Below are 25,412 nucleotides of genomic sequence, written 5' to 3'. Positions count from 1 at the left end.
TGTCTCCCCTGCCCTCGGGCCTCTGTGGGAGCCCTCGGCTGACCCGCACAGCCCACACGGGGTCACTGCAGCCTGTGCAGCACCTGCTTTGCTGAGACCAGCCCTGGGGGAGGAGATGCCGGGCCAGCACCGCACGGGGGTTGCAGAGTCATCCGGACACAGCCCCTGCCCTCCACACCAGCGCGCAGCAGGCCAGGCATCAGTCTTCTGTGTCCAACTCTCCCCACCGAGTTTCATCCTGCTTGTACCTGTTCCTGTCAGACACTGCTGGGGGTCCCACAGGGCTGCCTGACCTCCAGGCTGCTCCAGGGCCCACTCAAGGGTGGCAGGTGAGGGACTCAGCATGTCAGTGTGCCATCATCACAGCAGCACTCCACATCGGAGTACTCGCTACTTGGGACAGTTTCTCACCCCTTCTTTGCTGACCAGAGCACCCCAGACCAGAGGCTGGGAACCAGCTGCAGGTTTCCAGGGAAGGGTGTCCACCCTCAGTCTGTGCCCTCGGCCAGGGCAGGCCCAGCCCCATCCATGGAGTGGCTGGGAGAGACACACGAACAGGCAGGCCCTTCTACATCAGTGCATCCAGACATCCCTGCTGATTCAGCTGGGAGAAAGGGGCAGGCTGTCCACCCTTCACCTCCCCATCCTTTATGGGGCTGTCTACTTGCAGATGATTGAGACCCTGCTCTACGGGCCCTCCTGTGCTCCCTGGGGCTTTAGAGTCTGGCTGAACTGCCCTGAGGGCAGGGAGGTAACACCCACTGGGGGACTCCCAGCCCGGTGTTTGGGTCCCATTTGCAGTTGCAGTGCCCTTGTCTTCCCCAGCAGAAAGGTCATTTCAGGGAAGGTGAACCTCACAGCTGAGGCAATCCAACAGCTCACTGCCCTCAAAGGAGAGGGCCCTGCTCCCCCTCCACCCCACACCCTCCACTTCCCTCACCACCTACCCAGTCTCCCTGCTTCCCTGTGATCTGAACGAAGGACCAGACATGGCACAGAAGGGATGGAGGAAATGGGGCTGCAAGTGGAGATGAGATGATATAACCCACTAGTTTGGGTTATGACTTTGGCAGAAGTCATAGCTTTGCAGACCAGTGTTGAGCTTCTGAACACCTTCATGGCCTTGGCCCCCAATTCCTGCCAGCCCCCATCCCCTGCAGCTGAGGTGTGCCGGAGCTCCAGCACGGGGTCACAGCCTCCTGTGGCCACCCACTGCTCCAGCGTGGGCTCCTCCAGGGCTGCAGGGGGGTCTCTGCACCCCGATGCTCCTCCAGGGCTGCAGGGGGGTCTCTGCACCCCAATGTTCCTCCAGGGCTGCAGGGGTGCAGCTGCCTCACCATGGGCAGCACCACGGGCTGCAGGGGACCCTCAGCTCCCATGCCTGGAGCACCTCTTGCCCCTCCTTCTGCACTGACCTTGGTGTCTGCAGGGTTGTTCACGTTCTCACTCCATTCTTCTCTTGCTGCAACTTTTCCTCTGCACAGTAACCTTCTTTCTCTTCTTAAATTTGTTACCCCAGAGGCATTACTGTCATTCCTGATGGGTCTGTGTGGAGGATGTGTCACTGAGCAGCATAGCTCAGGAATGGTTAGCAGATAAGGGTCACTGAGAAAATGTATCCACTGAGAGATGGAGTGCTCTTTGGGAGTTGTCTCCTTGATCATGCAGCTGAATAAGAATCAAAAGAAAGACCTTGTACTGCAGATAGGGAAGAAGAGTTGGAATTGTAGACATAGCTATGCACAAATGTAAGCAGCTTTAAAAAATTAACCAATCATGAGCTTGGCTTTTGCAATATATATGAGCTTATTAAATGCCTTATAAAAATGACAGCTGATAGACAATAAATCGAATGCACTTATTGATCACGAGGTCGTTGTGTCATTTCTCTGTCCCCACAGGTCTGTCCTGGAGCCAGCTGGCATTGGCGACATGGGGAAGTTTCTGGCAGCTTTTAACAGAAGCCACCCCTGTAGACCCCATGCTACCAAACCCTGGCCACAGAAACCCAGTGCTGCAGGAGCGGGGCCCCTTGGGGACACATCACCCTTCCAGCACTGCCAGCAGGTCACCGACAAGCTGCAGCTGCCTCCTCACACAGCCAGACACGAGCTGTGTCCCAGCCACCCTCTGGCACAGGGTCCAACTGCACTGCTGTGGAAACCCAGAACAAATCACAGGCGTGTTCCAAGCCCAGCTGCTGCTCTGGCCATCCCTGTTTTAAGTGATCCAGGTGTCAGCCCAAGGGGAATGCAGGGGTATGCCCGAATCTCAGAGCACGAGCTGAAGCACTTGGTTTGTGGGCTTTTCTGATTTGGCCAAAATCAGCTCCTTTCAAAGCAAAGCTTTGGGGAACACTCAGAAATTGGGCAGCAGACATCTGCCTAGGGAAGGGTAGATGAGGTTACGATGCTCCTGCTCTTCCTGCTGCTCTCACTCGTCATACAGGCTGCCCACCACCCTCCTGCCAGCCAGACCTCGGGAAGATCCAGTGATTTTAAACCACTGGTGTGACAGAGCAGCCCTTGCTGGCTTTGCCTGAAGAGCACCAGCTTTTCCCAGTGCTGACAGGGCAGTGACCACCTCCAGAGCACGAGCTGGAGCCAGGGCAGGAGCTCATCCCCATGTGCTGCAGTGGGAACCAGCACCAGCCTGGAGCACCAACAGACTGCTCCCAGCGGCTCCTCGGAGCACGGATGGAGGAATGATCAGACAACCCTCCAGTCTACACATAAAAATGTCCCCATGAGGTCAGCCCAAGAGCCCAACGAACCCCATCTCCAGCAGCAGAGACCATGCAGGGGAGGATGCCTGTGTGGTCATGTCCCACAGCCCACCTGCAGCACTCCCAGCTGCTGGAGGAGGGACATGAGCAGAACATCTCTCTCTTACCCTCCAACTGCCCATGAACTTCTCTCATACCTTTATGACCCTGAAAGGCTCCTGAGGATCCCGTGTAAAGCAGTATTGTCTTTTATCTGTTTAAACCCATTCTCTTCCAAGCTTCACTGAGTGTCCCTTAGGAGCTGTCTGAGAGTTAAGAACAGAACCAGCCCACGGCATGGTTTCCAAGTGCTTACTTCATGCTGATTCCAAAATCTTACTCATGGACACTGACATCCAGGCTGGAATATGCAGCTCCAGGCAGATGTAATCATGCTTCAGAAATTCACAAAAAATCCAATGCACCAAAAGAACAACCACGGAGATTTTATTTATTACTATTAGAACAGAGAAGAGGCTACTTTACTGATTGGTATTTACAAATCTGTTGGCAAAGAAAATAATATCCAGTGTCCTTTATTAGCCTGTTTTACAGCCCTGGCAAGAAGCATTCATTTGTAAATAGCAGCAAATGCCTATGGTTTGATTGACTGCTACGGCGAAGTGCAGGGAACAAAGGGGGTCACTGATGGGGATCACTGACACGAGGGCAGGCCTGGCACGGGGATCACCCACACGGGGATCACCCACACAAGGATCACCCACACGGGGGCTGCAGGCCCAGCACAGGGACAGGCTCTGCAGCCCCCCGAGAAGGGCAGGACACCCTGAGCCTGCTGACTGACTCAAACCTGGGGGCAGGGGCAGAGCTGGTGACCTCTGCCTGTGCCTGCACCTCTGGGGCAGAAGCTCCACACCTGGGGAACAAGTTCAGCGCTGCAGAAGGGCCAGACAAGCCCCCGGGGTTGGAGTGTGGGATGGGGGGAGTCAAACACGCTGGCACATTTTGGGGGGCGTTTGACAGAGCTAACCCTGACAAGGCAAAGGATTTCCTGCCCCACAGAGGCAGCTGGTAGAAGGAGAGGAACCATGACCTTCGTTCAGCTGGGCACAAACTGAATTCCTGCTGTGCAGTTCATCTAAACTCATCCAAATACAGGCTCTGGGAACCCTCTCACCTCTTGCCCCAGGCAAACCAGCAGGCTTGGGGCACTCTCTGCATGTGGCACCTCGTGCCCACACTGGGTACTCACTCAGGCATCAGCCCTAAACCTCACTGTTGGCAGGGCTCAGGTCCCCTCTGCAGCCTGGAGAGGATGATCCCCAGTCCCCACTGGAAAGAGAGGGCGATGCAGAAACACAAATGCAACCCTGGATACTCCTGGCAGCCTTAGCACTGCTCCAGTAATCCCCAAACTCAGCTTTTTGCAGCACAACTGCCTCCAGCAAGGAAAACACCTCAAAGGAAGAGTAGCACTAGGATGCCAGAGAATTAGGATCTGGTAAGGAACATATAACAGCATCCAGAGGCTGTGGAGGGATCCATGTGCTGCCTCCAAAGGACACTGTCCTTGCTGTGCCTCACCTCTGGTGGCACACAGAAAGCCACAACAGCAGCAGTGAGAACACTGAGCTGCCACCTGACACTACCCCCACTCAGGCTCCACCACACCTCAGCTGCTCAACCTGCCCCTTTCCTTCCCCTTCCCTTCCCAACCCCTCTGCAATGCCTGTGGGAATTTGGTGGGAAGAGGTGCCACAGCTGACTACAGGCAGTACCAGCATTTCCCAAGCACACAGTGCTGCTGCTGCTCTCTGAGCACAGGAGCAATTCTGACTTCTGGGGCCTTCCCAGCTTTCTTCAGACCTGGGCTGAACCAGGAGAGACCAAACTGGTATTCAGTCCCCAGCAGAGCAGCCTGGGAAGGATGTGCTATCAGGAAGGGGGTGCTGGAGCCGTGGAGGCTGCTCTGAGCACGGGCTCTGGTGCTCCTCAGTAAAGCTGCTGTCAGCTCACGCTGTCCTGAGCAAAAAGGAACTGCAAGGCTGCTGGGGTCACCCCTCCAGAGGACATGGCCCTTGTTAGGGGGATGCCACAGCAATTACCTGTCTGCTGTCAGGTGCGTGGCCTTCTCTTTGTGCCCAGCCCTATGGTGTGGGTGGGTGCCCAGCGCAGGGCTGGTCCCACGTGCTGCTGTGCAGCTCTGCAGCTCTCTGAAGAAGGTGAGGTGGGTGCTGTGGATCTGGCCTGCCAGAGCTCCCAGCTGCAGAATGGCTGACCATCCAGCCCCCAGCAGCAGCAGCTCCCAGACCTGCTCTCCCCAGGCTGCAGTGTGCTTCCACTGACCACCACAGCACGAGGGGCTTTTCTGCCTCAGCAAATCCCCTGCACCTTCACAGCCCTCTACCAACAGCACCGTGGGGGTCAGAGCAACCCTCACACCTCCAGCCAACAGTCTGCAGAGGTGAACCAGGCTGCCCCCGTAGCAGGAGGATTATCCCCAGTGAGGCAGCATCTCCCCCAGGGCCGGCTCATGCCACAGCACAGGAGTGATGTCCCCCTACCTGAAGCCACCTGTGCCTCCAGAAGGGAAATGGAGAGTCTCGTTGTAGCGGTCCCTCACGAATGTCACAGCCCTTTCACTGAGCAACCAGTCCTGTGGCTCCCAGGAGGAGGGTGGCCCCTCTCTGCCACGTGCTGGAAGGCCAGGAACAGCTGAACCTGACCTGGCATGTCCAAGGACTTTCTGGTGCTGACAGAACCGAGCCTTCCAGGAACGTCCAGTCCTTGTGCGCTGGGAGCTGCTCGGGGGCTAACCCAGGGCGTGACAACAGCAAGGACAATGGAACAAAACTACGTGGAGGGGAGGAGATTTAGGGTACCCAGCAACTCCCCAGAGCACCGTGTGGAGCCGGGGCCGGGCTCAGACCAGCCCGTGTACGAAGCTTGTGTCCAGGTGCACGATGAGCATGCGTAGGAAGGACATCTCCTTGCGCGTGTTCTCGAAGATGACGCGCGGGTCGTCGGACTGGCAGCGCAGGCAGTTGGGGGCCATCACCATGGCCAGGTTATTCACATCCATTTTTGTTCTGCCCACGTTTGACGGCTGAGCAAAGATCTGCAGAGAGCAGGAAGACACTGAGCTGGAGCAGCAGAAAAGGGCAAGGAAGTCCAAACACGCAGGCAAAGGTGCAAGGAGAGCAGAGATGGGGCCTCCCTTCAGGACAGTGCCCCAACAGCCACACGTGCCCAGGGCAGAGCTCTGTGCTCTGACACAGCTGACAGCCCTGGCAGGGAACGGGCCCCAGGCTCTACAACACCAGGAGCAGCGTTTATTGCTCCCACGGGGGACAAGGCCAGCAGGGCCCCCTCCCTCAACCCCACCTTGAATAGGAGGTCCTAAAGCCCGATGGCCCAGCACAGCCGCCCCACTAACCACGCCCCAGGCCCCTGGCCAGCAGGGCTGTGGGGGCTGCCTACCTGCAGGAAGTGGATGAGGTAACACAGCACCAGCCTGTTGAGCTCTGGCAAAAGCTGCACCACGGCCACGGCAGCGTCGGGGTTCTCGTAGTTGCTGATGCACTCTTTGTAGAACTGCTGGGGAATCACTGGCTCCTCCAGCTCCCGATACCAGAGCTTGAGGAGAGAGGCTGGGCAGAAAGAAGGTGCATTAGAACAGCTCTGGTCACTTCCTCACCCCCTTCGGGGGCAAACCTGGCAGTGAGACAGAGGCCAGAGAAGGGATTTTGGGCTTGTGCTGCTTCACCTTATAACAGTCTTGGCTCTGAAACACTCAGGAAGCCAAACTAATCAGTTAGTGGGAAACATTGGCTTCTACCTGCCTGCTCCTCCAGGAAGCAGCTCTGGGGCTGCCTAAAGGAGAGGACAGTGAGACCTGAAGGGCTCCCACCACTCTGCCCAGCCTGCACAGCCTCCCTGCACCAGAGCCAGAGGTTCCTCCCCAGTCCCACTGTTTCTCTATGGGCAGTGTTTGGAAAGGCAGTGAAAGGGCCCAGCATGAAATCCCAGTCCATACAGACACTCTGTGTACACAGCCCCAAGCAGCAGCACACCCAGGGGCTGCCCCTGCCCAGCACACACGGCTGGGGCTGCCAGCAAACCCCCTGCCACACTCCTGTACCTGGGATGTTGGGGTCACTCAGACCGCTCGGGATCCTCCACTGATCCACCTGCAGTTTCAGTGCATTGACTTCATCTATGTCACCAGGTATCCTGCAAACAGACACAGCAAAGGTGCTTTTGAGAGCCAGCAGGGCAGTGTGCTGGGTGTGCCAGCTGCTCCTGGGGCCTCAGGGAGAAGGGAGCAGGCAGCAGCAGCAGCTACAGCAGCAGTTCCTCAGACAGAAGGGGGTGCTTGCTTTTACACACAGTCTTAAAGTGGGGGTAGAAGCAACACTTGTCTCCTTCCCACTAGGTCAGAATCAACTACTGACCTCATGAGGGACTGCTGTCCATAACCAGGCCTCTCTGCAGCATGTTCAGACTAAACATCAGCAGCATCTCTGGCTGAATACCAAGACATTAGAAACCCTCACAAGGCAAAGTTGAGCCTTACGCTGGCTACTTTAAACCACGTTTAGCTACTTGAGAAACTAATACAAATCTTAAATACAGAGTAAAATCACACACAGAAAAACCCAAACAAAACCCAACTCAAAGCAGAATGCTCCATGTTCACCACACAGATTGTGTGTCTCTCTCCACTCCTCCTGTCCTGTGCAACACCAAGGCTGATGTGCTGCACTGCATGAGGTGCTCTGCCAGGAGCTCCTCCCTCCCTGAGCTGGCCAACCAGCACTGCTGAATTGATGAAAACTCACTGCCTTGCCTGGGGATGAGCTGCCCCCTCTCTGTTAACACGTGCAAACAGGCTAATGTTCCTTCAAGAGGTGATTCCTGAACCTGGGGAAGGTTGGATTTTGTGCTGCTCTCAGGCAAGAGGAAGCACGTGGAGGTCAATCTTGACTCCCTGGCTTTGAGGACTGACACGTGGGTGGCTCAAAAGTAACACAGTGCCCCAGAAACTCACCTGAAAATCCCCTCTGTCTGTTCCCCTCCCAGGGCCAGGACCTGCTGTGACAGCTGTGTCTGCACCCAGGGCAGTTTGTTGCCTGGGAACATGTCCTGCTGGCGCAGCATGATCTCCTCCAGGGAGCTGCCGAAGAGCGACGGTGTGAGGATGGCGTTCCTGGCGTGCGTGATCTCCTCCACCGTGGGCTTGCGGAGGCCCTGAGGACAGAGGAGAGCTCAGAGCAGCCTGACACAGGGAAACAGGGACCCAGGGATGGGGAGCAACCAGGACAGAGAAGAATGCCCATCCACGTGGCCTTGCCAGCCTCCTGGCAGCAGGGTTCTCGTTCTACAGCCTCCACTTCCTAATGCCAAGAGTTGCTCTGCTCATCAGGCCCGAGAGGAGCAGAGGAGCCCACTTTGGGGAGTTTGGGGTGCTTTTGCAGGGGTTCTGTTGCTGTGTTTTGCACAGTGAGGGCACTGCTCCATCTGCTGGCGGAGGCAGGAGGGAGCCTGGCCTGTTTCTGGCTGCGGGGAGGTCAGCAGAGGGCACCTGGACCCTGACAGTGCTTGGCCATGGGACAGCTGAAAAACAGCCTTGGGAGAAGGGAATTCCAGGTATTTCCAGCTCCAGGGGAAAGCTTCGCTCTCAGAGTGCTAAAACTCTTTGAAAAGCAGGCACTGGTACCTGTCCCTTCTGGCAGACACCAAGACTTGAGAGGGGCTTGGAATGTCCTGTGGCAGCAGTTCAGAGGAGCACAGAGCTGGCACAGGGGGACAGAGCTGGCACGGGGGGACAGAGCTGGCACAAGGGGACAGAGCTGGCACAAGGGGACAGAGCTGGCACAAGGGGACAGAACTGGCACAAGGGGACAGGCTGCCCAGCACAGAGTGACCCTGGCAGTGACCCTGCAGCCAAGAGGGAGGCACAATGGGGTGGAAGTTCCCCCCAAGCCCTCAGAGGGGCAGTGGCCAGGGCTGCAGTTGTGTGCCATGTGTGTTCCATCCTGCCCAGCCAGGATACCAGGAGCCTTCGCCCCTCCCGAGGTATTTCAGCTATTTGCTCACTGTACAACGAGTCCAGATGGCAGGGAGGCCCCAGAGGGATTTGCAGAAATAAAAGATGACCAGATCTGGCTCAGAGACCTAGAATGGACAGGCTGAGGCCACCTGCCAGCTTTCACAGCCACGCACAGAACCGTGCAGAGGGAAGGGAGGAGCACAGAGCTCCCCTCCACACCAGACATCTCTGCTGTGTGACTGTTTGAATTGGAAATGAATAACTCTGCAGTAAACCAGCTGCAAGACCCTGCCCATGCAACCTCTCAGTGGCAAAGGGAGAATCTTCCCTCACCTGAAGAAACCAATTGATGGGCATCCTTTTCACAGGCAGTTCCTCTTACCCTGGAGACAGGTACATATCGGGTGTGTCTCTGTCCCCAGGGCCAGGGAGCACCCAGCCATGCAGCTGCCAGCGTGGCAGGCACTGTCTGCCAGGAGGAGGACGGGACCTGGGCACAGCCTTCTCCCACACACACCCTGAGCAAGCCTCCCCCACTCGCTCTGTCTCCATCTCCCATCACTGCATCAGTGGTGACCTCTGAGTCCCTGGAGTGAGTGCTCAGGTACCTGGGCAGCAGAGTGCCCCGGGGCAGCCCCCAGGCCCTGCTCACCTTTTTGCCTCCAGTGACGGCCACTTTCTGGAGTTTGCGGTAGCAGTACTTGGCATAGGTGCTAATGGGCAGACCTGGAGAGAGAGAGGAACGAGTGTCAGCCCAGAGCACCGTGCACCACCACCCCAGAGCCCTCCAGAGAGCTCCAGCACAGCAGCTCAGATGGGCACCAGCAGCTCTCTCCCTGTGTGGCAGGGCAGGACTGCTGCAACCTTGCACCCTGCAGCCCCCCAGCCCCACGGCAGGCAGTGCCAGTGCCAGTGCCAGCCGGGCTGGGGCTTGGAGGGATTCATCTCGGTCAAGGCTCGTAGCTCTGCCCCTCCCAGCCCCACTCCGCGTCCCTCCCAGGAGCCAGCCCGTCCTGGCTCAGGGCAGGGCACCCGCTCAGCGTTCACAGCCTGGGCACACACACCCCCAGTCCTGCCCATGGCACAGCCAGGGCAAGAGCCTCCCAGACACAGGGCCAGGGATTTACATCCTGCCAGACCACAGCCACAGAGCACACACTCAGCCTTCTGCCAGGGAAGGCTATCAAGTGTTTCCAACCAGTTGTTCATGATCCAAGAACTTCAGTTCCCTGGCTAGTGGGAGAGGAGCAGCACAGAAAGGTGTGGGCGGGCAGAGAGGCAGCACCACCACCAAGAGTGACCTCAGGCCACAGGGAGAGGTGTGGGGAGGTGGCAGGTTCCCAAGGACATGCAGAAGGCTTCCTCCTGCTCCTGCCTGCAGCCTCCTGGAACCCTTGTCCTGCAGGGCTCAGGGGTGCTCCGAGATGGGGAAATCGGGACATCGGAGCCTGGGAACTGCACCTCCAGTCCTGCTGTCCTCCACAAGAGGGGCTGCTCTGGCTCTGCTTGGTTCAGTGAACTCTGCAGGCAGGATTCACAGAGCTAATCCCCCCGTGACACCAAGGGAAATGTTTGCAATGACAGAGCGCTGATTGCTGGGAGAGTTTTTCCGAAACCATTGGCCTTTTGTTCTTGTTCAAGTAAAACCCAAACTGCTTGCTGAAAGCAGTGAATAGATCTGCCCTATTTGATTCCCTGCCAGGCCCAAAGCTTGCAGCAGAGTTCAAAATACTTGTGGCTTTGAAAATCTACATTCTGGTCAGATGCTCCACGTTTCAGATCAGCCTTTCACACACCCTAAGGCTTAGGTCTGAACCTGGAGGTCCTCAAAACCCCTCAGTGCAGAAGGAGGACAAGCTCTTCCCAAGCAGAGCAACAATTCCCAAAGGTGAGAGTTATGTTGTCCCCCATTCTCCTCTCAGCCATCAGACAAGCCAGTCCTTGGCTCCTCATGACAAAACAAGCAATCCTTGCCTCCACCAACCTGCCTCACAGCTGGAACAGTCTGTCCCCACTGCTGGAGCCAGAGGAGGTACAACAGCATTCCCATCCCCCACAGGCAATGGGAAGGAAAGCCAGTTTTAAGAATTTCTCTCTCCACAATATCTAAAGCAAAATATTCACTGTAAGCAAAAATCTCGCTATTCCCAGGCATGATTTACACTGGGAATGTCTAAGGACTAAAGGAAACAAACCCAGTGAGCTGCTCTGTGGTGCTTCACTCTCCCAGGTTACAGCTCTGCTGTCAGATGTGAGACACACCCTGAAGGGAGGTGTCACCCTTCACAGAGGAGATGGGAAAGAGGCTGGACCGTGTCTCTGCATCCCAGCAATTATGCAGGAGGCAGCACACTCAAAACTAATAATAGGAAATGTTTTCCCACACTGTAATTAGACCATGAAACCCATTATCACCCCAAAAGATGAACAAGATTTGCAGAGGAACTGGTGTCTTGCAGAGCCTGATGCGTGGGCAGCAGACACGTCTGCTTGAAGCCTGTTTCATACTTTCCCAGGAAGATCCCTGGTCCTGGGAACAGCCTAAAACATCCAGCCCTTTCTGCAGTGAGGCCTCCTGCTCAACGTGACGACCAAGCTGCAGTCTCTGACCCAAAGGGGCCTGCTGGGGCCACACCTGAGGCCGACCAAGTTTGAAACAACTGAGAAACAGACTTGGTGCCTGCACAAGAGGCTGGAGGAGCTGCTACCCACAGACCTGAACGGCCAAAACAGCAGCAGGAGCCCTGAGGAACAGGGTGAGCAGCACTTGCCCTGGTGAGCACAGAGGCCACGAGGCCTCCCTGCCCCAGGGCAGAAGCCGCCTGCCCCGACACCGACAGGGACACCGACAGGGACACCGACAAGGACACTGACATTCCCGGCTCCGGGGCACCGGCAGGAGATGTGGAGAGGCCAGGAGGCACACAGTGAGCTGCTGAGAGGAACATGTGGGAGAGGAGCAGAACTCAGCCTCAGCTCTTCCAAACCAGCAGCCCGACCCAACCATCTGGTGTTTTGGGAAGGCTCGGCCAACTCGTGGCTCCCGAGCTCCTCACACACGGCCCGGGGTCCCAGCACGGGGCACAGGTGCCCCCCACGCCCCTTGGTGCAGGGCCAGGCAGCTTTGTCTGCACCACCTGGAGAGGGCTAATCCTGAGGGCAATTCCACTCGGGTGAGCACATAACGAATCCGAGAAATCAAAGATGATCTGTTATTTCCTGTGGTACCACAGTAGCCTCAGGAGCTCAGGAACAGAAAACTATAACAGCCCACACAGTGAAAAACAGATTTCAAGGGAAAATATTTCCATGTGCCAGCCTAGAAACACATGTGAAGAGCATCTTAAAAGAATCTCTCCTTTTACAACAAGTTAAAATCCAGACACATGCAGGAACATACCTTCTGGAACAGATTGGAATGCTTTCCTGCCAAAAAATGTCATAAAAATGCATCAAACAGTGCGGATTCAGGACCTGCCTATGGGACATGTATTTTAGCACAGGAAGAAGCTGTTGTCTGGGTATTTCTCTGATCTACCACGGCCTCCTGGACCTCAGCCAGAGGCAGGGGCTGAGACCAGGATCCTGTCTTACTTTAGCACGGGGGAGGTGCCCCCAAGCAGCTCAGCTGGGCTTGGCACCAGCAGTGCTGCTCTCCTGGCTTAGATCCACCCAGGCACCCCCATTTCATGGCACTGGTTTAGCTGCTTTTCCTCACACCACCAGTGCCTCCTTCTGCATCCCAGCAGTGCTCCTCCATCACCATTCCTTACGTGGGAAATGCCGTATTCGGCAGCCCAAAGGGCCGTATGAGCCTGCACCTGTCACCAGGATCAGAAACAGATACAGGATGTCTGAAAAAGGAGTCTTCCCCTTCCAAAATCTGGCAAGCAGCAGGTGGGCAATACCCTGAGGCAGTGCTGCACCTGGACCAGTAACCAGCAACAGACACACTTCCCTTCCTCGAATTTGTCCCATTTCTTCCTAGGCCTCTTTATGCTCCCAGCCCACACCACCCCCTGCTTTGCTGACCCTTCACGATCTCATTCTGTGCTTCAGGACAGAGTGCTCTGGACCCTGCTGCCCAGCACCAAAACCAGGCAGCTTCCACAAACGGTGAGAAACGTTCTTCTTGCTTTCCCCAGGTGACCTAAAGTTTCTTTCAGCCCATCGACCTTCTCCCCTCTGCCCTCCCCAGGCCCAGCTCCCGTGTCACCTCCCCTGCCACACTCATCAGCCTCGGAGGGACCGGGGCAGCACACGCAGGGTGGACACAGCACGACCCAGTCGAGGGCTGCTTTGTTCTCTGTCCCTTTCCTACAAGCTCCTGATCCTCTGTTTGGTTTCTGCCCACTTCCCAGCACTGTTTCTGGAAATTCATATATGAGCTGCAAAACGTCCTTCCCTCCTCTAAATGGCTCCAGTCAGGGACTGGACAACGTGTACAACGCAGCTTCTGGTGACACAATTTCTCTGCTGCTCGATGGCTCTGTCACCCACCCTCCCCAGAGCCCTCTGCACCCCTCACTTCTGCAGTCCTGAATAATTTTGTATCAGCACTGAGCTGCCAGCTCGTGATTTGTCTCCTTGTAAAAACCCAAAGCCCAGCTTACATTCCTGCAGGATCAGCAGACAATCCTCCCTCTGAAAACACAGCATTTATTTCTACCTGTTATTCTTCTGCCTTTCAGTGGGTTACTGCTGCATGAAAAGATCTCACACCACCTTCATGTTTCATTTACTCGCAGGGAATTACAATAGAAGATGAAGATTGCAGTGGAAAGTGTGGGAAACTTCAAAATTCTTTCTCTGGGTGTATGTCAGATGGTAAATGTTTACTCACCTAAGTGTTTACAAGCCTCTGCACTGAAGGGAGTGTGTGTGTGTGAAATCACTACTTCAACTCCATTTTTCACTGAAAGATTTACACAGACGCCTTATCTGCTTATCTACTACTCAGTTCTGACTGAAGACAGTATATTTAACTTCCTTATGGATTTCTCTGCTAAATTGCTGCTACATCATCCATAAGCATCTTCACATTTCAGAGCCACTAATGAACTTCTCACAACAGCCTTGCAGCTTCAGGGATCCTACCACCCCTCCCACACCTGGCAGATGGGGCTGGTGGAACAGAAACAGGTGTTGCAGGGAACAGCCTGACCTTTCCAGCCAGCAGCAGATAGAACCTGGCATGGTCCTGCAGGATCTCCCCTTACTTCAGGTGCAACTCTGAGGTCAGGCCCCAGAAAAAGTCCCCAGAGTTATCAGTCACCTGTGAAAAAGCTGGTTTGAGTGAGCTGCCAGCCCTGCTGCCTCTGCTGAGCCCCTGCAGAGCAGCTCATCTGTCCTGCAGCTCCCCAACACTGCCAGAGCAGCTCATCTGTCCTGCAGCTCCCCAACACTGCCAGAGCAACTCATCTGTCCTGCAGCTCCCCAACACTGCCAGAGCAGCTCATCTGTCCTGCAGCTCCCAATCCCTGCCAGAGCAGCTCACCTGTCCTGCAGCTCCCCAACACTGCCAGAGCAGCTCATCTGTCCTGCAGCTCCCCAACACTGCCAGAGCAACTCATCTGTCCTGCAGCTCCCCAACACTGCCAGAGCAGCTCATCTGTCCTGCAGCTCCCAATCCCTGCCAGAGCAGCTCACCTGTCCTGCAGCTCCCCAACACTGCCAGAGCAGCTCATCTGTCCTGCAGCTCCCCAACACTGCCAGAGCAGCTCATCTGTCCTGCAGCTCCCAGCCCCTGCCAGAGCAGCCTCCTGTGCCAGGAAAGGACAAGAGGAAACAGCCCCAGGCTGTGCCGGGGGAAATTCAGACTGGATGTAAAGGAAAACTTCTTCACTGCAAGGGTAACGAGGCTGCCCAGGGCAGTGCTACCATCTCCAGCCCTGCCTGCAAGTATTAAAAAACCACGCAGATGTGGCACTTGGGGACATGGTCAGTGGTGGCCTTGGCAGTGCTGGGGGAACAGTTGGACTCGATGGCCCCAGAGGGCTTTTCCAACCTTAATGAGTCTGTGACTCCATGAAAAGGAGCAGTGTGTGGGACCTGCCAGCAGAGCCCCGGCTGAGCCCACACACGCACGGCTGACTGGCAAGTGCTTCATTGTGGAGACCTGATGAAGTTATCCTGGCATGCTTTTGCATAACATTGCACATATTTGAATGTATTTATAAAATATATAGGATAGAAGCAAAACAGAATATCCTGAGTTGGAAGGGACCCACAAAGATCATCGAGTCCAACTGCTGGTGTCCTATTTTTATATTTTAAATATATTGTTTGTTCTCAGGTTAAAACTACCCCATCTTCCTAAGCACACCTCCAGCACATGCAATATTGACATATAATTCAACAGAACAACCTGCTCAGCCCACAGGCAGCACACCCTGCACAGAGCAATCTCCGTGGAGTTGTCCCATAAAGATGTGTAAGTCCCTCTGAGCACAAGCAAAGTGAATTCTCAAAGGCTCAGAATGGGCTGAACTCTCCTGGGCATGAACAGGAAAGGAAAAACACATATTCCTACCAGAAATGTAATATCTCTGTGCAATTTCAGGTCTCTGCTCCAAATCCCAACAGAGACAGAGAAACAATGAACAATGAAGTGCAGGGGTTCCTGCCCAGGGCCCTCTTCAGCCACCTCCCTTGCAGCTGCCTTGTGACACAGGTGACACAGCAGTGACACAGCAGTGACACAGCAGTGACACAGGGAAGCCACCAAAGGGAGCACAGCTGCCTGCTGGTGTCAGGTAGGGCTCAGGAATGCAGGAGCTGGACTCCAGCTCTCACAGGTTACAAACACCAACGCCACCTGATGGGAACTGCTGCCTGAGAGGAATTCACAGGGCTGACTCCAGTTTCCTGAAAGCAATGTAAAAAATACTGAATGGGCTTTGTCCAGCAAGACTTTAGCCAGACAAAGTGTTATCCTGCAGCCAGTAGCTGAACTGAGCCTGGAGGAATGTAGGAGCTCTTGTTCTCTGGGCAGAGACACCACTGCAGGCCCTGGGCTGTCAGAGCTCAGGAAGGGAAGCCAGTACTGGAGAGAAGAAGGCAGAAGAAGGCCTTCCCCAGGCACACCATCCTCCCTCAGGTTAGGCAGTGGTTCACAAAATCCATTAACATGACTGAGACAGGATCTTCTCAACACACTGGCTCATGTGGCTTTTAGCACTGGAACACGCTCTAGAACTCCATGGCATTCACAAATCAGCTGAATTACAGCCCCAGGTCTGCATCCAAGTTAAAATCCCTTTTCTCACACAACTGTGACTGAAAGGGCTCCCACCTGTCCCACATGCAGCCCAGCTGCCACCCACACTGCTGATCCACGCTCTGGGCAAAGCTCACGGACCAGCCACTCACCAGGGAATTCTTCCCAAGTCCATGCACTTAAACAAATGGTCTGATTTTCAGCAGAGCTCAGAATCCCTGCCTGCCTGAGATCAGTGCAGACCTCCCTCTTGGCTCCCTGTGCCTCCCCTTACCTTCATCCTCTGTGTTTTGTTTCCTCTTTTTCCTGGATTTCGAGTTCTTCTTGTTTTTCAGATCCACAAGCTCCTTGATGCGCTGGGCAACTGAAGAATCAAAAGAGATGAACAATGTGATATATGAAAATACCAAAGGCTGGAAGTGCCCCTGGCTGTGGCAGCCAGCCTGACTCCGGCACGAGAGGAGCCTGGGAAAAGGTCCTGCAGCACAGCCACTCCCAGTGCACCCGAGAGAGGGGCCCAGAACATCACTCAGCTTCTCCAAATGGACAGACACTTGAGAAGCCTAAATAAACTTGCTGCCTAAATAGCAGCAGAAGGAACAATCCCCTCAGATAGCTCAGAGTGCTCCTCCTTGCCTGAGCTCCAGGCCAAGTGCAGCTGGAGGGAAGGGTTTGGGGAGAAGTGACAAGGGCAAAGGATCCTCAGGAAACCCAAACTAGTGCTGCACACCTGACAGCTCAGTGAAGGGATCCCACACTATGGCTACAAGCACAAAACCAGAAGGCAAAGGCTGGCACTGCAGCACTGCTTGTCCCTGGTGCCACCTCTGCTGCTGTACCCATGAGCAGGGCAGGGCAGTGCTGGGGCAGAGCTGCACCCACCCTGCACACCAAACACAGCCCTCACACAGCAAGGGGAAACAGGAGCTCTGCTTTCTGGCCTGAGGCTGGACAGGACGTGGCAAGTGCTGTTGTTGTTTTTACTCCACATTAAAATTGGGGAATATATGCTGGGCTGGTCCCCAGACTTCCGAAAGACACTGAAATTGCACCAAAAGCCTGCATTCTTCAGAGTCACTGACTGTGCCAAGCCAAGGCCTATTCCCAGTGTTTGCAATGGCTCCCTTAAAAACTTAGGTATTGACAATCATACTTTTTTTTTCCCCACTCTTCTTCAAACTGTACTTTTTTACTACTCATTTACTTACTTAGAAATAAATGTCTTCAGAGAACCCAAAGAAACTCTGCCACTGGTGGGTCAAAACCAGCTCATTTCAGTGCTGAGCATGAGGTGAGCAAGTTCTTTGTCAGATACAAGTGAGAACTGGAAGGGCATGAGCTGGTGTCAGCTTCATCCCACTAAGGAAGGAAGAACTCACCCAACACACTGTGCTTTCACTGACAGAGCCCACAGCACTGGCTGGGGAATACCTGTCCTTTTAAAACCCAGACAACCCCGACTAATCAGCCATTGGAATGGACTGCCCAGGGAGGGGGTGGATTCTCCATCCCTGGAGGTGTTTAAGAAGAGACTGGATGTGGCACTTTGTGCCATGGTCTGGTAACTGTGGTGGTATCAAGGGTTGGACTTGACGATCTCAGAGGTCCTTTCCAACCCCTCTGATTCTATGACTGAGTGGCACAACCCACCAGGATGCTGCCGGGCACAGAGGAGGCACGTGAGGCACTTACTGTTTTCGTCACTGTCAAGGTGGCGGTAAATGTAACCTTCCAGGTAAGACTGAAACTTGGGTGATGGGGAGAAAAAGGCCAGGCTGATGGCCATCAGTTCCCAGCCCCAGGCCAGGCTCCGGTAGCACATGTTGTCCGTCGTCTGCCGGATCAGCTGTATGTAGAGCTCATCCCGCAGCCCCTGCACGCTCCAGCACTTGGTGACCGTCACCAATGCCACGTGGTTGCGGTCCAGGCGGCTCTGGCGGTCCCCCATGTAGCTCTGCACCAGCTTGAACATCTCGCACGCCTCCTTCTTGATGGCGCGGTTGCTGGTGATGAGCATGGGCTTTTTGATGGAGCCGCCGTTCCAGGACAGCATGTTGGAGATGGAGATCCTGCGGCGGAAGATGCCCTGCGTGTGCATGTTGAGGTTTTTGGAGGCCCAGTCTGCCATGCTGCTCTGGGAGATGGGCTTCCGGAGGGTGTTGTAGGGGAAGTGGCATCCCGCACAGCCGCCGCGCTGGCCGCTGCCCTCCTGCTTGGGCTCCAGCTCGATGGTGCCAGGCTGTGGAGAACGACACAAGTGTTAAATAAAGGCAGCTCAGAGGACTCCTTACCCTGCTAGGAAAATGACCCAATGTGAGTCACGAAGATAGCAGGAACTGCACAGGGGTGAGTCTGTGCCAACACGACTTGGTGCAGAACCTGTGGCTGACACCCACAGTCCCGCAAGAGCCTGGCTGGCACAGCCACACACTGGGACATGGAGCAACAGGCTGAGTGTCCAAGCTGTCCCAGAGCTCATGGGAACAGCCCAGGCAGGAGCTGGGCCAATTCCCAGAGCAACCAAGCACTGGAGGGCTGAGCATCTCCCCACTCCTCACCTCTTGGTTCCTGTGGAGCTCCAGGAGGCAGGTGGGGACACCAGGAGGTAGCAGAGACTAGAGCAGCCACAGCAATATGAGCACTGTTTCCTTCTCAGCCTTACCCATTGTGGTCCTACAATCCCATACCTGCTTCTTACCTTCACTATTTTTCCAAGTTCTAGCAAAAAAAAAACCCAACCCAACTGAACAAAACCAAATCCACACGGCCAGCAACCCTCCAGAGCTGCCTGTGCCTGGACAGTCTCTGCACCAGAGGTGTTGAAATCACGTGTCTCAATTCCACCAGAACCTTCCTAATGGAAAGACTAATGAGACACACAAACAGGACAGGAGCAGCTGAGAGGCACACAGGAGAAGGGGCACAGGTATTTTGAGGCTCACCCAGGTAGGAGAGATCACGTTTGAGTTGGTGAAGTGAAGGAGACCAGGTAGCTGTGTGAGTCAGCTGCCATCTGCAGTGCTGCCAGATCCCACAGACCCACCATGGCCTCTGCCACACCAGCCCAGCTCCTCAGCAGCTACAGGGAAGGCTCCAGCTGAGGCTACAGTGGTGCTTCTGCGAGTCCTGCTGCACAGGACTCAGGGACACCTCTGCCACACGCTCCCATCAGCCCAACCTTCCCCAGGTTAAATCAGAATTGCTCACAGGACTGAGTGGTTTTTTCTTTAGAGAAGTGGGGACAGCAGCTCCCACCCACAGCCTGCAATGATCAAACTCACCTGCTCCAGGGACAAGGCCACTGATCACAGGTTCACAGAGATCAGCAGCACAGACACTTTCCTTCCTCCCAGACTCTGCACTTTACACGTGCAGCCCTTGCCATCCTTTCCCAGCAATCACTACAAATAACTGCATCATTAGAGCCTTGGTAGTACTGGTCCCAAGAAAACATGTGTAATGATTACTTGAGAGAAAAGACACTTCTTTTGTCCACCCAGAATTCTTAGTTTTGGATGGAAGTGGCAGCCTGGGACATATTGAACCCAAGCACTCAAAAAATTGTTTTAGGAAACAGACTTTTTTGTTAGACTTAAAACTCCCACAAGGAGCAGCCAAGAGCTAAAGAGCCCACATCTCACTCTGTGTTCTCCAAGGGGATCACCAGCAAGCAGGAAAAAGCCAGACAAGATAATCTAGAGCTTTTCGCTTTTTAAAGGAAGACAAAAAACACATGTAGTAAATTTTGGTTTTGCAGTGGAAAAAGTGAAATCAAACATGCACTTTCCTTCTTTGCAGACCACCTTTAACTTGCATGCCACACTCTGCTCTGGTCATGGTCTACAGTCAACCCCAAACTACACATTAGTTCTGATAAGTTAGGAAGTCAGTTAGCAAGTCAGTATTTTTTTCTTTGTACAGAGGAACTGCTGAACTCACCAAAGAGGCTCGTGCAGTCCAATCCTTCCCTATCTTACACCCAACATGTCCCTGCACGTGCATGATGGGATTAACACACGTCACATTCCACCTCTTATTGCCAGCCAGGGGCACAATCATTTCTCCTCTTTTCCTACACTGTGCTTTGTATCCTTTGAGTTGCTCCTCTACTTCCTCACCCTCTCTGAAGTCGCTCAACATACTGACTAAAAACCCGTGCCTGCAGTTCTCTGCCATCTCCACATCCTCAGTCTCCTTCAATTCACCTTCCCTGCCCAGGGTTGGTTTTCCTCCTATCACCCTTCCTGCTCCTTCAGCATCTCCCTTCTGAGGAGTCACCTCCTCGCACTCTCTCGAGGTTCAGCAGGCTCAGGGTTCTCTCTGCTCTCTCTGAAGTTCCTCTCTCACTCCTCACTCACACAGCTCCCCAGCTGTTCTCTCTGCACTGCCAGCACACACCACCTGTGCTCAGCCTGTCTCAGAACCTCTGCCCACCCTCCTCAGACAAGGAGATTCCTTTTCTCCTGGTTCTCCTCTCCATCACACAGGCCCAGCACAGGATATTGCTGACTCGAGCCACTCACTGCCATTTTCAGGTAAGGCAGCAATTTTGCTGCCATATTCTCTGCAACTTCCTCCTCTCCTTACTTGGACTCTTACATTTCTGAGTATTTCTGTGAATATATTTCTTTATTTATTGACTCTTTGCCTTTACCAAAACATTCATCTCCTTAAATCTTCCACTGTATTCTCCTTTCCCATATTACCACACAGGAACTACTCTTCATTTTCAAGGCCAACAGCCTATCCCCAAACCACCATCTCTTGTGCATAATCAAGACATCGAGTCTCAGCTCTCCCTGTCAATGCAACGAGGTGTAACACAGCTGGAAGACCAGAGAGCAGTTTTCCACCAAGTCTGAAGAGGCTGTGAAATGAAATTCCTGAACTATTAACAGTAGGTTGTGTAAACTTGATCTGGCTCTGTGCCTGAAAAATGGGAAATGCAGGAACACGACATCAGTTTTCCAAAAGGTGTCTCAGGTGACAGCAAGGTGCTTGGCAAACTAAATTCTGCAGAAGTGCTGTGTCATAGAGATAAACTACTCCCCTTGTGCAGGCACACTAATGGGCTTTAAAATAATAAACACTGGTTTTCTAAACATTTCCATTTGATGCTCAGGAACTGGGAGGGGGAACAGCATATGAGGAACCATTAGAAAAAGGAGAGAGAAAGAGGAATTGCTGCCTCGTGGCCGTGCAAATCCTGAACGCCCGTGTCCTGCACCCCACGGACTCAGAGCATCCCAGCACAGGAAGGACATACAAGGGGCAAGGGCTCCCAACAAAGACATGAGTGACAGTAAATTGAGCAGGCAGCAGATTTATTAACAGAGCAGTGCTGAGAGCTTGCTGGGCACGAGCCCTTAGTCCCCGCAACTCTTCCTCCTCTCACACCAGAGGTGTGAGAGGAGGAAGAGTTGCGGGGACTAAGGGCTCGTGCCCAGCAAGCCCTCAGTGTGAGAGGTCTGAAACGAGGTCTGCACCTGCAAAGCTGTGAAGCTTTGTGACCTGTTTCCTATTTTGCAGGCACAGATGTGTTTTGAACTAAACCCCCCCCCGCCACGGGGAGCAGGTACCTGCGAGGAGTGGCGGGTGGCATCCGACGAAGCCAAGCTCGTCTGGCTGGTCACGTTCTTTTCCAAGGAATCTATTTTCTCAAAAGTCCTCTTCTGCCTCGTTGTGTCCTGCGGAGCGGCGGCATTGCCAGGAAAGCCTTCCCTCACCTCCAGGCCCTGCCTGTACAGAGACCTGTTGCTGGCTGAGACGTCGTCCCTGGAGCTCCGGCTGACGCATTTTTTCAAGTGGTCGGACTGAAACCTGACCTTGCTGCTCTCTGCTGGGACGCCGCTCTCCAGGCTCTCGGCATCCAGGCTGGCTTTGCTTCCCCTGCAAGCTGCTGACCTGCCCACCACTGCGCGCATCTCGGCGATCACTTTGTCGTTCAGAGCTGTGAGCTCGCTGCTGCTGCCCACGGAGCCAGGTCTTACCTGACCTGTTCCTTGCCTCCTTCCTTTCCTTTTTCTCAAGCTCGGAGAAGGGCCAGTCGAATAACCAGAATCCTGGTGGCTTATACCGGTCGGGTACTCCTGAGTCTGCAGGCTGTTCTGACGACTGTGGTGGAGCTCCATGTTCTTGAGGACGTTGGCTTCCAGGATCCTCCAAGACTGCTTGAAGCTGTCCTTTGAAGCAAGCTGACCAGGCAGTTTAGTGGAGGCATCAGCTGTTGCAGCAGAAGAGTGGGAGAGTTTGGCAGATTGGTCAACATTGACCATGTGTTTTATGTATTCCCTGCCAGCTGGGCTGTATTCAGTGGAAGAGGGGTTTCTTGCATGCTTCTTTGCAGCTTGTTGCTGTTGCATACTGGGATGCTGCAATAACTTGGTTGGTTGCAGCTGCTTTTTTAAGCTGTTGCTTGGTGACCTGGGTGGAGACACTCCACTCACAGCAACGCTCTCTGTGTCCATGTCCACCGGTGGCTCGTCATAAATTGGCGACTCTAGAGATGGCTCATCGTATATGGGGGCAGGGGAGGCATATTTGGGGGATGCAGGCTGGGGGGTTCCTGTCCGGCTCCTGGGAGGTGTTTGAGAAGTTGGGCCATTCATCAGCACCAGGCAAAACCCCCCGTTCTCCGTCTTTTTGATCTGCATAGACTGCTTCGTGTCTCCTGTTTGCTTTGCCGCTCCAGGGCTCTGGGACCTGGATTGAGGCTGGGCATATATAGCTGATTTTGGAAGAGATTTTGGGCTGCTGGGCTCTGGAGTGCTCTGCAGCTGAAGTGAACTGTTTGAAAAGCTCTGTATCTGCCTCAAACTGTTCACCTTGACCAACATGGCTGCTTTCGTGCCTGGCAGAGGCTGCCACTGGGTAGGAGTCTCCCTAAAAGAAGAAAGATACAAACACAGGCCATTATTGAAGAATTGTATTACCTGGAGTACCCTCTACATCTACACAAATACCACACAGTTCCTCTCAAGGTGCCTGAAGATTCCCCAACCAGTTACATCAGCATGTTCTTTTTCCCTGGAGATCCCCCTTCCTGAAACAGAACATTGTTGTTACACACGTGATAAACTTCTGAGTCACGAGCAGCAGAACGAGATGAAATGAGTTCATGATATTATAACCTGTCTGGTATCAGCAGCACTGAGATAGGACACAACCCACACTTCCCAAACTCAGCAGCCAGCATGGCACCCAGAACAACCAGCTGGAGATGAGCAACTTATTCTGGACCACTCAAGCATTTCACTGGAAAATAATCCCAAGTTATCTGCCTTCAGATTATCCAATTATGATGACAGTCCTTCCAGACCACGCTATTTTTTTGATTTAAGTTTCCAGATGCATGTTTATTTTGCAGAAAAACCTCTGAGGTCTATGGGAAGTGTATGGGGGCAGCCACCCTCAGCTTAGGATGTGTTACACCCCCACACAACACACCAAGCCTCCTCCCAGTCCTGATGCACTAGATCTGGTTCCCTTGGCCAAACCAACGGGCCCTGCTCAGGTCTCATGGCTGTGAAACCCTCCTCTGACCCGTGGTGGTACTCAGGATCACAACCCAGCATGCCCACTGTAACAGCCCAGTTCCAAGGGCACTTTCTGCAGCAGAACAACAAGGTGCTGTCAGGGCACAGCCACAGCCAGCCTGTTTGTGAGCTCACACCTTCACAGCCACGTTGCTCTGTTTGAACCATGAGCTTGCTTCCCCCTCCACACTGTCCTCTGTGGGCCCTGTGCTGGCAGACAGACCCACCTCCACTGCACATCTAGAGCCCCTCTTGTGCCTGCCCTGCCAAGCCCCAGGATACCTGGACACCTCACTCCTCCTGCCCCTTTCTCCTGCTCTCCATAGCCCTTTCTTTCACCTGGCTGGGTCCCAGCCCCCTCCTTCAGCACGGCTTCCCTAGGACACTGCGCCTGTCCTCCCCCCATGGCTATCCCACCAGTGTATCTGTGTGGGTGTCCTGTTTCATCTGCTCCACCCCAGTTACCCCACATCATCTACCCCAACCCAGTGCCCCACATCTGCTCCCAGTCACTGCCCTGCTAAGGGGGTGGTGTGCCCCTTCCCCACCCACCGCTTACCACGTTTTTGGCAGAACATGCTCTGGGATGGCACCTGCAGATCCCACCCTGGCACAGCGCACTGGGAGAGGCGCGGCTGGCACTGCCCTGGCACTGCCCTGCCACGGGCGCAGTGCTGACCCCTGGCCAGGGTCCAAAGGCCTCGCCACCCTCTGGCTGCACCTCCCCTTGGAAGGGCTGGCTCCCTTCCCACAGGAGAGCCCACGCAGCTCCCTCGTGCAGCTACCCCGGTACCCAGAGCAGGCTGAGAAAGGGCTGCACCCTCTGCTTCGCACCCCGGGGTGCCCCTCGCTCTGGGACCTCCTGAGCATCTCCCAGTAAGGCACAAAGTGTTTATTCCAAAGGTGCTGATGGCAGGTGGGATGGCATTTGGGAGGACATGCAGCCCCAAAACCCAGCAGGCATCCCTCCCCGGGGGACACAGGGCCTGCTCTCGCACCAGCGCATCCGTCCTGTGTGTGGCCAAGCCCAGGCTCAAACACAAGCACTGCTGAAGACCTGGCTGTTCCTCGAAGAGCTCCTGGACTAACAGGAAGAACCAGAGCAGCCACACTTGGGAGGCTTTTAAGTGAGTATTTCTGACACCCCCACGGCTGTATCAGCAGCACAGAAGAAACATTGTCAACCAGCAAGCAGGATAGAGCCACCCACGGGCTCCTGACTCAGCAGGCGGGTCGAGAGTGGGAGACTGGGAGGGATTTTAGCTCAACCCTACAGCCACAGCAGTGCCTGGAACGGCACCACACAGTTGTTGGGTCACAGGGTAGCAGGGCCCTGAGCTGCAGGTGTGTCCCCCTGCCTTGCACAGCTCCAGCTATGGCAGTGCTGGAAAATAAAGCTGTGCTCTGTGGGAAGGCACCGGACCCCACGCACCACGAGCCACTTCCTGAGGTTTTTCCTCTCCCTGACCTGCACATCCAACCAGCTCTGTGCAGCTGAACCATCCACTTGGCCAAGGCTTGGTAGACACGCCCCTGGTACAGCCAGACCCGTCACCCTGTGCAGGCTCCTTGTGTGCTGGTACCACCTGGCACTGGCAGCACCTGCTCCAGTGCCCACCAACCCCCCGGAGCAGCGGGACCTCTGCCCGAAGCTCTGCCACCTCCTCGCTCAGCTCTGAGCCACAGGGAGGAACCTCTCCCTGCCCTACAGCAGGCACTGGCACCATCTCCTGTCCCAGTTCACACCCACACAGCACACCAGCCTGGCCACCAGAGCTGGGCTCCTGCTCCAGCAGGGCATTATGACTTTAGGGTCCCATGGGATCCCAACTGGTAACAACCTCTGCCCCTACTCTGTGAAAAAACATAAGCCCAGATTTT

General features: G+C 54.6%; 1 protein-coding gene across 4 annotated transcripts in view; it reads right to left on the bottom strand.

Annotated features, from left to right (window-relative positions):
- Positions 1-3,184: 3,184 nt before the first annotated feature.
- Positions 3,185-25,412, bottom strand: part of LOC126639062 (rho GTPase-activating protein 39-like) — a 54,727-nt gene continuing 32,499 nt past the window's right edge. For all 4 annotated transcript variants that reach the window (XM_050313533.1, XM_050313534.1, XM_050313532.1 and 1 more), the window contains 8 exons: positions 21,576-22,878; positions 17,689-18,235; positions 16,271-16,360; positions 9,430-9,503; positions 7,776-7,975; positions 6,867-6,958; positions 6,206-6,375; positions 3,185-5,843 (listed from right to left, as the gene is read on the bottom strand). In XM_050313533.1, coding sequence (XP_050169490.1) covers positions 5,649-5,843; positions 6,206-6,375; positions 6,867-6,958; positions 7,776-7,975; positions 9,430-9,503; positions 16,271-16,360; positions 17,689-18,235; positions 21,576-22,878 — 2,671 coding nt within the window. In that variant the 3' untranslated portion in view covers positions 3,185-5,648. The remainder of the gene's footprint in view (positions 5,844-6,205; positions 6,376-6,866; positions 6,959-7,775; positions 7,976-9,429; positions 9,504-16,270; positions 16,361-17,688; positions 18,236-21,575; positions 22,879-25,412) is intronic.

Source organism: Myiozetetes cayanensis, unplaced genomic scaffold (assembly GCF_022539395.1).
Source record: "Myiozetetes cayanensis isolate MyiCay16 unplaced genomic scaffold, myiCay2020 scf19, whole genome shotgun sequence".
In the NCBI taxonomy this organism is placed as follows: Eukaryota; Metazoa; Chordata; class Aves; order Passeriformes; family Tyrannidae; genus Myiozetetes; species Myiozetetes cayanensis.
The sequence above is the reverse complement of the archived record's forward strand: the minus strand, read 5'-3'. Positions and strand labels throughout refer to the sequence as shown.